Source organism: Xiphophorus couchianus, chromosome 20 (genome assembly GCF_001444195.1).
Source record: "Xiphophorus couchianus chromosome 20, X_couchianus-1.0, whole genome shotgun sequence".
Taxonomy (NCBI): Eukaryota; Metazoa; Chordata; class Actinopteri; order Cyprinodontiformes; family Poeciliidae; genus Xiphophorus; species Xiphophorus couchianus.
In genome coordinates, this window is record NC_040247.1 from 19,436,730 (window position 1) to 19,452,798 (window position 16,069).

The 16,069-nt window shown below is 41.0% G+C and overlaps 1 protein-coding gene across 1 annotated transcript; it reads left to right on the forward strand.

Annotated features, from left to right (window-relative positions):
• Positions 1 to 3,810: 3,810 nt before the first annotated feature.
• cyp27b1 (cytochrome P450, family 27, subfamily B, polypeptide 1) lies at positions 3,811 to 14,477 on the forward strand. Its single transcript, XM_028001748.1, has 9 exons — positions 3,811 to 4,209; positions 6,765 to 6,955; positions 7,293 to 7,483; positions 7,663 to 7,863; positions 8,301 to 8,464; positions 8,558 to 8,724; positions 8,797 to 8,878; positions 10,218 to 10,415; positions 13,514 to 14,477. The coding sequence occupies exons 1-9, from the start codon at positions 3,982 to 3,984 to the stop codon at positions 13,625 to 13,627; spliced, it is 1,536 nt and encodes a 511-aa protein (XP_027857549.1). The 5' UTR covers positions 3,811 to 3,981; the 3' UTR covers positions 13,628 to 14,477.
• The last annotated feature ends 1,592 nt before the right edge of the window (positions 14,478 to 16,069 follow it).

Sequence of the window (16,069 nt, forward strand, 5' to 3'; positions counted from 1 at the left end):
ACTGGTGCAACATTTTTATGAACTGGGGAAAAAAACATTGACAGTTTGTCCAAAAGCCCTCAAACACCACAGCACACTGTTATGCATGGTGGCTCAGGCATCATGGTATGGGAGTCCATTTTATGCTAAGATGTTGGACCTCTTTGTTGCATACAAAAGATTGTGGATCAGTTTAAATACATTCAAATAGTTGAAGAGGTTGTGTTGAGTTTTATCACAGAGGAAATGCCCTCAAAATGTGTTTTTCCAACAAAATAACAACCCTTAACACGCCAGTAAGCAAGTATTGGTTCCAGACCAACGAGATTAACTTTATAGGCAAACCCAGACATTAATGAAACAGAGAAGATTTGTGGGGATGACATTAAACAGGCAGTTTCTCAGGCAAAACCAAGAAGATTAGAGGAAATGTGGAATCTGTTCCAATTGTTCTGGACTGGAAAACCTGCTCACAGGTACCAGAGGATAATTGACTCCATGCGCAGATGTGAAGCGTTTCTCAGAAACAGTGGTTATATAAATAAATATCAGTTCAGAGATTCACAGGAAAGCGAAATCTTTCTGCATTTTTAGGTCATACTGTAAAACGTCGAATTTATTAGGAAAAAAGCAGACGCAGCAAACGTTGCGTTTCCTCACGTTCTGCAGAGTGACCGCAAACACAGAAAAGTTGTAATCTTCCTAACAGAAACTTTAAGCATGTTGAGTTCAACTTTAAAATTGTAGCTATAACTTTAAACACAATTAAACATCACAGTATGCAGAAGAAAAAAAACACGTTGACTCTTTCAGTCATCCTGTCCATTCATGGTGGAGTTCAAACTTCACAGGACAAAGGTCCACATGAGCAGATTACAGTTACTGCAAGTCATTATTTAAGAAGAACGCCATGATTTTTAAAATGGCCTCTTCCACTAAGCTTTAAAGCTTTAAAATGTGCTTCTTCCTGCTTGATGCAGCTCATTTACATGTACATCCTTAACGACTGCAGCATATTTTGTCCATCACTAGAGCTAAAGCCAAGAACTGGGGGACAGGTAGCTCAGAGCAGGATTATACTGTCATACATTTTACATCTCAAAGTGATTCCACAAAAAAAAAAACATCAAAGCAGTGCGACAACATAAACCTCTTTTAGTAATTTAGATTTATGGCACCAAACAGCAAGCTTATGATGGGATGCCAGCTGACACAACATCTTAGTGCTGCATTGGACGCAAGCCGAGGATCTCCAGCTGCTCTTATGCTAACCCAGTCACCCATATACTAAGGATTATGTACATCCACTGGCAAATATGCACGAGCGATCTTTTGAATGCTTTCTATAAATGTGTCAGTCCTTCTTGGTGCTTCCAATGAAAAACAATGTATTAATTTATCTAATTTTAATGTTCCAGGGCATCAGAATAGATTTCAGTAAATTTAATCTGAGCGTACTCTATCTGTAATCAGATGTAATAACAGTTACCGTATTTTTCAGACTATATCCTGCTACTTTTTTCCCCACGCTTTGAACCATGCAGCTTATAGCCCGGTGCGGCTTATATATGTATGTTTCCAGTTTTCAAAAAAAAAAAAAACAAAAAAAACTTTGTGGGTGCGGCTTATAGTAAGGTGCGCTCTATAGTCTGGAAAATACTGCAAATCTATTAATTTAATGTAGGGATGTCCAAAGGAGGAACAAAATGCAACAAATGAGGCCCTACTCTGAGTCTTTGGCATCCACAGTTAGAGCCATCGTCCACAAATAGAGAGAACATGGAGCAGCGGGAAACATTCCCAGCACTGGTCAGCCTACTAAAATTACTCCAAGAGTGCATTGATGGTCTGCATTCATCTAGAAGATGTAAAAACAACCAAGACTACATCTGCAGATGTCACTTGCCTCAGTTAAGGTCAGAGTTCATGGCTCAACAACAAGTAAAGAGAGACCGGGCAAAAATGGCCTCCGTGGAAGAGTTTTTGTGGTTTAATTACAGATTTAAAAGAGCTTTTACCACATCAGCTTGAGAAATAATCAAAGTTATGTTGATCCCTGTTAACCAAAACACCAAAGTCAGATTTTTAATGTTTGGCTGTTTTATCTAAATTTATTTGTTAAGAAGGAAAATGGATCAGTGAAAAGTATGACTGGTGCATGAAATTACAAACATTTAAATTTTTTAGTGTTTGTAGCTCGTATGCAAACATACGACCCATGATGTCCAGTCACCCAGCCACTGAAACACGGTCAGAGGGATTTTAATTAATTACAGCATAGATGGGTTCTAGCAGCTGAACAAGTTAACATTTAGAGCATAGTACCTCAATGTTATGACCAAGTTACAAAATAATCTCCTCCTGAATTTCATGCACTTTGTGGAGAGCTGAATATACGATGCACTGTATCTGTCTGTCACCTGTATGACTGCAGAGATACCAGCAGAATAGAGATCAATCAAATGAAAAGCTTCAATAAGCAATAGAAACAAATGTCCTGCAGTTCAAGTTCTAAAGACTATAATTATCCTCATTACCACTTGTTTCAGCCTCGACATCCACATTAGCATCCAGCATGGCCTGAGAGTCATCAGAGTCATCAGCTCAAATAACGGCGAATGAACTCCATGCAGCCGGACGCTCTCACTGTCCGAGCTTCTTCTGTCTAACTGGGTGGAAATGACCCTGATGAAAAAAAATTGTTGGAAGTTTAGTTCATGAAACTTGTTTTTAAAGTCCCATTGCTTACTACTGCTCTCGCTTTTATACTTCAGTTGTTCTATTTTACTAAAGTCCTGCATAAAAAATTTATATGTTTTATTATTATTTTTATGTTATTGGATTCTAAGGTAGCTCAATAGTAAGGAAATGCACCGCTAAGCATTTAATCTCCTGCCCACTTTCCTGCTGGATTTTGTGTTTACATACAAATTACAGTTGACTTTATCTTTCGACATCCAGTCAGGTAGAGCACAGCAGCTCAATCAGTAAACTGAGCAGAGACCAGCAAAATAAAAAAATAAGTTAACATTTTTCAGATTTGGGTGGGAATTAGACAAGAATTTTACCAGCTGGAGGATAATAAAGACTAGCAGAAGTAAAGGGATGTGAAAAATTTGACTTCATGTATCCTACACAGATCGGTGCCAAGCTGCAACCGTCATCCCATGAAGGGTGCAGATGTCGCCTCCACAGCCTCACGCTCTCATCATGTTCCGCGTGACTTTATCACTCCCGAATCTGACAGTCAGCGCACTGCGTTTCTCTGAAACTGGGTGATCTAAGATTTCTGGTGAATCAGATGTCAGAGCAGATTCTGACTACAGGACCCCGGGGACAGTTACTTCACCATCACCACGCATTGTGTGCACTTTGGGCAAATTCCAGTGCAAATGAATTCAGGTCAAGATTGTCTCCCTCACCAGGAAACTCAGTGATTCAGCGCCACAGAAGGCTGCAGATTAGTTCATCAAGCAAAACCAGCTCCGGTTGGTCAAGCAACCTATTTCATCTCTGTTGTTTTAGACACTGGGTTTTGCAGAATTTATATTTATCCAGTTAACAATTTGGAGAGAAATCCACCTGATTTCCACCTTAAGACAGTTTGCCCTAACAGTGGCCTTGGAAGGAGGGTGGGTCGCCAGAAAAGTGTCAATTTTTAGGAATATTGGAGAACAAAGTGTCTCCCAAGGGTAGAGATAAGCCTGGGCGATTACAGAAGTCATGCATTATTTATCCAGGTTATCCACGTGTGCTGTTTCTGGGCTGGTCTGACTTAAGCCCTCTGATTGGACACACCTCCTTCCCCCAGCAGCAGTCTCAATCCAGGCGGGGCGGGACCAGACCAGCCTTCACACCCATGATTGGTCTATAATAAGAAAATTTACATCTTTTTCTGACTGGGTTCCAGAAGCACCTTGTGCGTTATAAATACAGCCTGCAGCCGGGAAAACAAAATGAGCATCGACACCCAAGGGATCCGCAAACAGACACCAGCGCTCCATGATCTTTGTGAGGAGGATGGTGCAGCAAGCGCTTCGACTGTCCGTCCGCAACGCCTTCCCCCTGGTCAAGTGGATGGAGAGGTGGGCCGAGAGCGCAGCAGCGCCTCCGCTGGGGAGCGACCAGCAGGCGGTGAGGACCCTGGACGACATGCCCGGACCGACGGCCGCCAGCTTCGCCTGGGACCTGTTTGCCAGGGGGGGTCTGTCCCGGCTGCATGAGTTACAGGTAAGGAGGTGAGGCTGAAAAGGTGCCGGGAGGGCTGGGCGCTCCGAGGGGGGGACCCATCTTCAGCTCACCGTTTATCCCTGCAGGGGTTTTTTTTCTTTCTGGCAGCACATTTTAGTCAGTGGCGGTGCTTGCTTTAATGGTGCCCTGGGAGAGTCCCTCCTTCTGCGCCCTCAATCCTTCCCAACACACTCTGGGTTTATATTCTGCATTTTAATGATTTGAATATTAGATAATTGACTGGTAATTGTCATTTTATTCAGGCGTGAAGGTCAGAAACAATGATGGAGACGAATCTGGCTCCAAACAAAACAGCATTTCTTTGACATTCATTTTCAAAGGAAACCGTTAAATCCTGACATAAGACTGTTAATGACTCTGCAGCTTGATCAGCTGCTTACTACAGGGGTCTCAAACTCCAGTCCTGGAGGGCCGCAGTCCTGCAACTTCTAGACGTGCCTCTGCTGCTCCACACCTGAATAAAATAATTAGGTCATTAGCAAAGCTGTGGAGAACTGATCTACACAAGGAGGAGGTAATTAAGCCATTTCATTCCAGTGTTTTGTACCTGTGGCACATCTAAAAACTGTAGGACACCAGCCCTTGAGGACTGGAGTTTGACAACACTGTCTTACTATGTATATATTTCTTGAATCTTAAAATGTGTTTAGAAGGATCTCTGTTTAACTTAAACCAGTCCTGAAGGCTTCTCCAACACACCTGAATAAGATTAATGGCTGCTGATAAGGGAGTTCAGCCATTTGATGCAGGTGTGTTGGAGCAGGGATGCCTCTAAAAGTAGCTCTTTAAGGATTGGACCTTGCATCCTCTGGTGTAGAATAACTCAAATAGGGATTGACCAGTTTGAGTATTTTGGAGTTTGAACTTGAAATAATAAAATGCAACAAACCTTTCTTAACAAAAATTCACAATTATCCTTTAATTTAACCCCAAATTGGAAGCTGTGAAGCAGACACCAAATGTTATGTAATTAACCATCCTCAGAAATATTTTGTTATAGTGCTTTTTGTTGTCCTAGTCTTCCTGGTGCTACACAACAGGCTTCACCTGTGAATCTGGAGATTTTCACATGGGGGTCAAAGAAGAGGCAAAGAATGTAGCTTTGCTCACCAAGATGTAAATGGAGCCAATAGAATATCCACAAAAATGCTTTTAAGTTTTTTTTTAATGTATAATTTTTTTCCAAGAAATCAAAGACATTTTAGGTACATGACAAATTTCAGCCATGGCTTTCTTTCTGTGCAGCTAAACAGTTTCATCCTGCAAATATTCATTCATTCCTGTTGCTTTGGCACACTGCTTCGCTATGCTAAAGTTAGCTAGAGCTGAGATGAAAGCAGGTGATTTTATTTTTTTAAAAGAAAATTTCTTGGAAAAACTCCTCTCACAGTCCGTGGTACCCATAGGCAAAACGATAGTGATGTTTCACAAGAGAAATTGTTAAAAGAAAACCTTAAAAGGTTCCAGGAATGTCACAAACTCTATCAGACTGGATGGGCACACTTTGTTATTTTCTCTTTCTTACCAGACATTTCATTGCACAGTCCATCTCATTTTCCAAGTGTTGCAAACAACTGCACTGCAAACAAAACTTCACCCTTTAAGAAGTCATTGTTTAATGGGTGTAGTGCTTGTATCCCCCATCACCTCACAGCAGTTTGACAAGCATCCATCTCAGCCATCACTGGGTCTAGAACAGGAAGGAATATACTGACTCTAAAGGCATCTTGCAGAAAGTAAAGGCATTTTACAGCTTACCTTTTTAAAATCAACTAGAAGTGATCCAATTAAAGTACATGTATAGGGATGGACTCAAACTATCATTTACTTCCTGCTGGTTAGACAGATAGTTCTTTCCACACAGTGTTTCTTTTAACATTGTTTTTATTCACTGACCAAAACGTTGTCTTTGTTTTGTCATACTGCACGAGTTCTGATTTAGTTTGCAGTCAGTTTTCATGAGAAGGTAAGAAATAAAAGGTTGTTGACCAACTCAGGGGAGTGTCCAGAAAATGCTGAAAAGGTGACGCAACTCGGCTGCTGACAGACATAGCTATAGATAAATTGATTATATTGTTTATTCATAAAAATAACTTTGCATATTGGACTGTTTGTGCACAAGGCTGACCAAATTTATAGAGGGTGCCACTCTCCCCTCTGATCCCCCTTTATTCGCAACCCTGGATGCTTAAGAGCATTTTATTCAGAGCAGAGAAATACAATTTTTTTCTGTAATGTCATAATCCAAGATATATTCAGTGTATGTTTCAGTATTTGTGTGTGTAAGCTCAATATTTCAACCCCCATCTGTTCATTCAGAATTATGCCTAAGACGCCATGCATTTTTAATGCAAACTATTTCATTTTAGCCCAATTTTTTTTTTTTTTTTCCCACCAAAGCCCTCCAGGCATCCCATTTTCTGTTCTGCTTTAATCCAACAGAGACTGCAAATCAAAAGAGAGCGGATGAAGAAACGAAGCCAGTTATCTCGTAGCCTGCAGGGTTTTCATAAGCTTCTCTGTCTCTTTCCCAGCTGGAAGGAGTGCAGCGCTATGGGCCCGTGTGGAAGGCGAGCTTTGGCCCCATCCTGACGGTCCACGTAGCAGATCCGGCCCTCATAGAGCAGGTCCTGAGGCAGGAGGGCCAGCACCCAATGAGATCGAACCTTTCATCCTGGAAGGACTACAGGAAGCTGAGAGGACATAACTTTGGACTTTTGACTGCGTAAGTGTTGCTGCCTCCATAAACGCCAATGATTCCAGTTCAATGACTGGCTACAAGAAAAGAGCAGCCAGTTAGTGAAAAAATAAGCTGTTCAGACATAGGTGGTCGATCTAAAAATGTTACATGGTTCAACAGTTAGTGATGTTAAATCTCAGCAACCATTAAAAAAAGGCCTCTATTTTTAGAGGCCAGAAATGTGAAAATGATCCATAGAGAAAATATTCAATGGATGGCACAACGGCTCCATGTTACTTGCCCATACGTTTGATGCATGACCCACATGATGACTTGGATTTAGTCCATTGGTTATTAGTAACATCACTATTTATGCCCACAGCGAGGGAGAGGAGTGGCAGGAAGTGAGAAGTCTCTTGGGGAAGCACATGCTGCGACCGAAGGCTGTGGAAGTTTACGACCAGACCCTGAACAACGTCGTCAGCGATCTGATTACCAAACTTCGCCTTTGCCGGTCTTCCCAAGGCCTCGTAACTGACATCACCAGCGAGTTCTACCGCTTTGGCCTCGAGGGTAAGGCACCGCGTTGTCTGAGGAGCAAATCCACAAAAACCAACCTGGATAACCAAAATAGCCTCTCGCTGTCTCGCATGGCATTAAAATTAAAATATTTCCTACAAGACCCCAAAAACGTAGCTGTTATGGAGTTAATTATTTTCTTCACCTCCTCTATTGTCTTCTTTTTTTCTCAGGTATCTCCTCTGTGCTGTTTGAGTCCAGAATCGGATGCCTGGACCCAGTTATTCCTGAGGAAACGGAGCGCTTCATCAAGTCCATCAACACCATGTTTGTGATGACTCTCCTCACCATGGCCATGCCCAGCTGGCTGCACCAGCTATACCCTAAACCCTGGAAAACCTTCTGCGACTGCTGGGACTATATGTTTGAATTTGGTAGGCGAAGCAAACAGAGCCACAAACCAGAACAACGTATCTTAAATATTTCTTTAAAACAATCGGCACGCAAAGAGGCTTGAACTGATTCTTGAGGATATTTTAAAGAAGGATCTAGATGAGCTCCAGATTGAAGGGCAACATCTAAACATAAGCGAATAAATAAGTACAGCGTGTTGAATGTACTTTTCTTCTGATCTCCCATTGGTCGTTGAAGACTTGCACAGGACTTATGAGAAGCTGAGGCATCAAACATGTTTAAAATAATCAGCCTCGATCGAGAATTGACAGATTAAAGTCTTTAACCCTCACGCACTGCAAGCTCCTCTGCCCTGAAGGTTAAGCGTGTTCTCAGGATAACTTTATATGGCTTACCATCAAGACTTGAATAGATCTGCAACATCCTTGCCTTATTGGCCTTTGATCTCCTTTTACAGCCAAAGGTCACATCGACCAGCGCTTGTTGGCCGAAGCCAACAAGATTGCCAAAGGGGAGAAAGTCGAGGGCCGTTATCTCACCTACTTCCTCTCACAGACGGGGCTGCCGATGAAGACTGTCTACAGCAATGTCACAGAGCTGCTTCTGGCTGGAGTCGACACAGTAAGACAGAGTTTTTTTTTTTTCTCCTGGCGGATTTTACTTGGCTCAGAGTCCAGAAGTGGGTTAAAGCAGTCCTGTTGGTTTTTGCCTCAGATCTCCAGCACTATGTCCTGGACTCTGTACGAGCTCTCCCGTCACCCAGAGATCCAGGATGTACTCAGGGAGGAGGTGTTGACCGTACTGGAGGGTCGAAGGATACCAGACAACACAGACGTGGCCCGTTTGCCCCTCATGAAGGCCACAGTGAAGGAAGTCCTCAGGTATAACTCGGTTATATTGATTTATCTGCCGTTTACATGTTTCACTCTGTCTGACATTTTATTTTTTTCCAGGCTATACCCAGTTATTCCTGCCAATGCGCGGGTCATTTCAGAGAAAGACATTGAGGTGGGAGGCTACCTCGTTCCTAAAAATGTGAGTCAAAGCAACATGTGAAAATACTTCTAGTTGTCAAACAAACTGGATCACCATCTAGATCAACTTTAGTCCATGAGGTCCAGAGTCCTGAAACTTTTTGATGCATTCCTGATCTAACACAACCAAATCCAAAAGATGAATTACCTCTTTGGCATTTTAAGCTTTACAAAGTCTTGATAATGGACAGACTATTCAGTTCCACTATGTTGAAGCAGATGCACATCTAAAACTGACTGTGATATGAGACCCCTAGTCGAGATCAAAGGTGGACAGTCTTCCTCCTTTTGGACTAAGGTCCTGCATGTCTTAGATGAAGCTTTGCCCCATGTTTTTGGGATCCATTCATTTGAATCAAGTGTGTTCATGCGGGGTTATAAGACATAAAACATGCAGGATAGGACTGGAATTTCTCATCCTGATGTAGCTTCAGTTTCTGTCCCGCAACACAAATATTTTTGCATTTTGCAATCCATTTGAAAGTCTTTTAGAGGAAAAACCTGCTTTAAAAGTGTAGGGTTTTTTTTTATGTACAGCTTTCACTGGGAGTCCAGGGATTTTTAAAAAAGTAATAACTAATGCTTTGATTCCACTGTTGTAAAATTTTATGGTCAAGACAGTATTTTCACCACCAATTGGATTCTTGCTGAGCAGACTGGGTTAAGCCCAAATGCCCAATATGACGTCATATTAGTCCAATGACAAACATAATGCATTATTATGTCTCAGGCTTGTTGCAAGCAGTGACTTTTTTCTGTCTTCCAATAAATGGATTGACGCCAGCAGCTCCACCCTAGCCGTACCATTGTCCTATGGACTTGCAGCTGGAGGAAGCCCAGAAATAGTGCGGTACTGGTCAATTGTATGGGCCGCTTTTACAATGGAAACAGACAAAATAGTGTACGGAACCACACCGAGCCGGGCCGTTCCTCTCAGTGGAAACCCACTTTTCACATTCCCAATTTGGGTTTCTGTTCTAAAAAACAATAACAGCATGAAAGCAGTTATTACGGGACTTTTCCCTCATCTGTTTTTCTGTGTCTGGACTCTGATTCCTTTGAACTTGTGAACTGAAGACATTCATGTCAGGGATGAAAGACTTACTTGTGTCAAACAAAAAACAGTGGCTACAGTTGCTTTGGGAGGATAAGTAGCCTAGCATTGGTTTAGTCATGCTCTGAATGATCTACTGAATCTTGATGTAATTTCTGTTAATATTAATGGTTCATATATCAACATGCTGGCAAAGCAACTTTCTAGATATATGTAGCTAAAAATCCATTTTCAAAAATCTAGAATGGTCTCACTATACATCTGACTAGAACTTCTTCTCCAACAGACCTTGATCACTTTGTGCCAGTTTGCCACATCCCGGGACCCGACTGTGTTTCAGAATCCAGATGATTTCCATCCCCATCGCTGGTTTAACAAAGACGAGGCTCATCACCCCTACGCCTCAGTTCCCTTTGGCGTGGGAAAACGCAGCTGCATAGGTCGCCGGATTGCAGAACTGGAGCTCTACCTCGCTCTATCTCGGGTAAGTTAACTTAACTTAATCCTTTGTTTTTCTGGCATTGAGAACAGGTGACTTGGTATGACCCTTTGACCTGCTGAAAAGTCTTCACTTGCAATGCACAGCTTCACCAATCAGTTCTGTATCTTATGAAGGTATTTAACAAGAATCTAAGGGGAAATGTGCAGTATTCAGTTTACAGGGATTACAGCATAAGGCTGAAACTATGTGACATTAATCAGATGAATTTCTAACTAACAGCAGGTTTAACTGAATGTAACAACTGTAAAATATGATGTAAAGATTCGGTTTTACCCTTGACCTATTTTCTGGGAACAGATGAACTGTGCTAATATGCTGCTTTAAAGTATACGAGCATCGTAACTCCTTTTAAAGCTGCTACCAGCTAACAAATTCAGTGTTACAATTTTGTTTTGATAAATTTGAACTGAAATCTTATCAAACTTGCATCTACATTTACAGGTAAAAGCCAGTAAATTAGAATATTTTGAAAAACTTGATTTATTACAGTAATTGCATTCAAAAGGTGTAACTTGTACATTATATTTATTCATTGCACAAAGACTGATGCATTCAAATGTTTATTTCATTTAATTTTGATGATTTGAAGTGGCAACAAATGAAAATCCAAAATTCCGTGTGTCACAAAATTAGAATATTACTTAAGGCTAATACAAAAAAGGGATTTTTTAGAAATGTTGGCCAACTGAAAAGTATGAAAATGAAAAATATGAGCATGTACAATACTCAATACTTGGTTGGAGCTCCTTTTGCCTCAATTACTGCATTAATGCGGCGTGGCATGGAGTCGATGAGTTTCTGGCACTGCTCAGGTGTTATGAGAGCCCAGGTTGCTCTGATAGTGGCCTTCAACTCTTCTGCGTTTTTGGGTCTGGCATTCTGCATCTTCCTTTTCACAATACCCCACAGATTTTCTATGGGGCTAAGGTCAGGGGAGTTGGCTGGCCAATTTAGAACAGAAATACCATGGTCCGTAAACCAGGCACGGGTAGATTTTGCGCTGTGTGCAGGCGCCAAGTCCTGTTGGAACCTGAAATCTCCATCTCCATAGAGCAGGTCAGCAGCAGGAAGCATGAAGTGCTCTAAAACTTGCTGGTAGACGGCTGCGTTGACCCTGGATCTCAGGAAACAGAGTGGACCGACACCAGCAGATGACATGGCACCCCAAACCATCACTGATGGTGGAAACTTTACACTAGACTTCAGGCAACGTGGATCCTGTGCCTCTCCTGTCTTCCTCCAGACTCTGGGACCTCGATTTCCAAAGGAAATGCAAAATTTGCTTTCGTCAGAAAACATGACCCAGGTGAGACGCTTTTCACGCTGTTTCTTGGTCAACAGTGGCTTGACACAAGGTATGCGGCAGTTGAAACCCATGTCTTTCAAGCGTCTCTTGGTGGTGGATCTTGAAGCACTGACTCCAGCAGCTGTCCACTCCTTGTGAATCTCCCCCACATTTTTGAATGGGTTTTTTTTCACAATCTTGATTAGGGCGCGGCGATCCCTATCGCTTGTACACTTTTTCTGACCACAGTTTTTCCTTCCCTTTGCCTCTCTATTAATGTGTTTGGACACAGAGCTCTGAGAACAGCCAGCCTCTTCAGCAATAACCTTTTGTGTCTTTCCCTCCTTGTGCAATGTGTCGATGGTCGCCTTTTGGACAGCTCTCAAATCTGAAGTCTTCCCCATGTTTGTGTAGGCTTCAGAACTGGACTGAGAGACCATTTAAAGCCCTTTGCAGGTGTTTTGAGTTAATCAGCTGATTAGTTTGTGGCACCAGGTGTCTTCAAAATTTAACCCTTACACAATATTCTAATTTTGTGACACACGGAATTTTGGATTTTCATTTGTTGCCACTTCAAATCATCAAAATTAAATGAAATAAACATTTGAATGCATCAGTCTGTGTGCAATGAATAAATATAATGTACAAGTTACACCTTTTGAATGCAATTACTGAAATAAATCAAGTTTTTCAAAATATTCTAATTTACTGGCTTTTACCTGTATATCTGAGATAAAGGTTTGTCTCTTTAGCTGCCTAATAATGACACAATTGCTGATTCTGCTTCCTAGCAGAATTAGCAAGGAAGCTAGCTGGTGTCTTTTCCTTAAAGGCACCAGCTAAATGTTGGAAAAGCTAAGAAAAAGCTTTATCTGGTTTTCTTTTTCATGCTAAAAATAGCTGTTTAGTCACTTAATCAGAAACTATTAAGTGATTTGGATGCCTTAAAGGTGCCTCACTTCATTTTGAAGTTGAATTTATGTTGTATTAAGACTTTAAAACCTATTTTGCACTTTTAGCTAAGCTTATTTCTGCTCCAGAGAAAAGATTTTCTCTTGAAACTAGGTCAACTCTTACTTGAAAGACTGGGCCTACTTTGGGTCACTTGGTAGTTGCATATCTAAGCAAACAAAAATTACATGTGGAGTACCTCAAGGCTCCATTCTTAGGCAACATTTAATTAGCGTTGTCACACTCTCTCTTGCTCACATTATAAAGTATTAATTTTTTTTTGCCTATTTTTATGTGGGAAGACAGGCATCTTTATTTTACTGTGTCACCCCATGGCCATAGTCCATTACTGTCATTGAGTCAGGTTTTCTGTCATATCAGTGAGAGAGAGGCAGACAATACAGAAGTCAGGGATTTTGGTTCCAAAAGTACAACATTAAAGATCGGGAATCGAGAACCAAATCAGGAAACAGTAAACCAGGAAAATGGTTCATATCACCTCAGTCCTTTAATCAATGTCGTGGCTCCAGAAACAGTTGGTGTTGCAATATTTTACAGTTTTGTATTAGTACCTTGTCAGCTATTTTCTACAGAGTTTATTTCTGAGAGTTGTCTCTGACGACATTAATATTTCTAATGACGTTTACTAGCTGTTAACTCAATGTTTAGGCAAAACGAATAAGAGCCCAAATTGCAATTAGAGGACTAAAGTAATTAAGCAAATCTCATTCCTTATAAATTAACTGGATTATGTGGCCGAGGGATTTCCCATAACGGCCCAGGTCTTTCTTACTTATTTGTGTATTAATTTCGAGTTGCTGTGTTGTGTTCCTGCTCTCGTCAGATCCTGATAGAGTTTGAGGTGAAGCCAGACGCTGAGGGTAATTCTGTGAAGCCCATGACTCGGACGCTCCTCGTTCCTGAAAATGCCATCAACCTGCAGTTTGTTGAACGATGAACTCCTCTTCTGATCCTGATGGGTGAACGTGAGCTGTCCCCCGCTGCCACCCAGGCTGCCCTTTACTCGGGCCGTGTGAGGTGGAGAGAACAGGCAGGGCAGCGTTATCGCATGCACCACGAGGCTGCTCAGGCGCAGCGGTTCATGTCAAAGCGGGTCTTCGACCTTTGACACAGTTGGGAGAAAAGCCCACCTAATCTGCAGCCCGGCGCTTGCTGGCCAGCACATAACGATGGAGAGAAAAAAACCCGGCAGTCTTAACGGCACATTTAATGCTGAGAAAGATGTGACGGAGAAAACATGAGTTACCTGTCTGCACTGTTTCTAGAGAAAAATCTTGAGAATTTCATGTTGGACTCATTAGATCAGTTCAAGTTTCGAATGAATGCAAGCTTTGCTATAATTAAGTGGATTTGTTATTTTTTTTAATCTTGTAAAACCTATGAATTAGAAATCTTGCACTATTAAGCACATTTACTGTGTCCTGAATATGTGAACATTTTGTGTTGAATCGTTGGAGCTGATTGTAGTGCAGTAAGAAAGCTGTGCAGGTGTAATGATTAACATAGTGGGACCAGTACGTTTTGTCAGGGAAAATGTTTTAAAAGGCAGCTATTGAGAACATACCTGTGTGATGTCACTGAATTCACAGATGTAATGTCCTGTAACAGGAAGTACAGTGTCAGGTCATCTAAATGTCCAAGTTACTGATGTGGCATTATTCTGCAGATTCTTATGGATTTCACCATTGTATTTATTCCAGTGTGACACAATATGATGCTGCTACAGTAAACGTCAATAAATGCGTATCAATAATTGACGCTTAAGTCAATTAAAAATTTTAAATCTGTCCTGTCCATGATTTATTTATGTATCTATCCATCCATTCATTTATGTCTGCAAAAAGGGGTAAAAGCAGCATTTTGACATGGAAACGCTCCCAAAACATCACAACCTTAATGGTGAAATGAATAACTTGCAAAAATATCCATTTGAATCTCACACATTTCAATAGATTTTACCTGGATTTTCTAGGAAGGACAAGTTGGTGCTTATATGTGAAGTGGAAGTAAAATGTTGCATGGTTGTCAATATTTTTTGCAAATAAAAGTAGGAGAAATGTGGCAAGCATCTTTATTGAGGACGGACCTGTGCAGATCCGTCCTGTGCTGCATTTCAGCTGGAGGTCTTTGCTTGTTTCTCTTTCAGCTTTCAACTTCTAGAGAATCAGAAGTTTAAAATGTTGCACATTTGTGAATTTTTACGCATTCTTCTTCGCAAATTAGTTCAAGCAGATTGGATGGAGAGCATCTGTGAACATCATTTTTTAAGTCTTTCCACAGATTGTGGATCCTTAGACTTATATGTGTACTTTGACTATGCCATTCTAATAGATGCATTTGCTTTGATTGAAGCCATTGTGTCTTTGGTTGTTCTGCAAGAAAGCCAAAAAGTTACATTTTGGTCTCATCTGACCAGATCACTTTCTCTCACATTTTTGCAGAAGATATTTAATGGAGATCTTCATGACATTTTCTCTACCCTTAGACAACCCTTAGAGCCACCCTGTCATATTCTTCCACCTGATCTGTAGATCCATGCAGCTCCTCCAGAGCTACCATAAGTTGCTTTTCTGATGCACATGCTCCTTGTCCAGCCTATTACCGTCTTCAGTCATGTCCTGGTAGTTTGCAGTTTATTTTTGAAAAATGGATTAAGATGAGCTCTATGGGATGAAATCTTGTAGAGAACTTCAGTTTTTACTTTACTCATACCTACGTGCTGTGATCATTTTTTAAAATTACATCTTGTTCAGGGATGTTTTTGAACCAACCTAACATCTCAATTTATACTGGCATTAAATTACACATAGAGGGAATCTGTTTACCAATTTGGTGACTTGTAAAAGCAATTTCTCACTCTAGATTTTAGTTTTGGGGACCAGTGAGCAGGGACTGAAAATGGATTCTTGCCACTTTTCAGATTTTACTTTTTAAAATGTCCTGAAGTTTAGTGGCGGCTCGAGGGATTGATTGGGGTGTTATAGCTCTCCCTGGATCAGACACCAAAAACACCCCACAAAAAATGACAATTTCAAAAACGGGAAATGATTGTTGACCAAGACCTAATTTCACATCCTATAAACCAGTGGATGGCAGAGCAGGATTACTTAGTCATTATGCAGGTAGAAGGGTCAATTCTGCAGCAAAATGTTTGACGCTCCACTGAGAAGTTTCAGAAACAATTATCAAAAAAACAGATTATGCTAATATCACATGACTATGTAGTCAGCAAAGAGAACTAGGAGGCAGAGCTTATATATCATGCAGCATTACAAAGACGCATTTCTAGAGTTATACAACTTGATACCTGTGTCTTTGACATTTTATGTTCATCAGTGCACTGTGAACACAATTTATGTTTGTTTAATTGGAAAAAAAT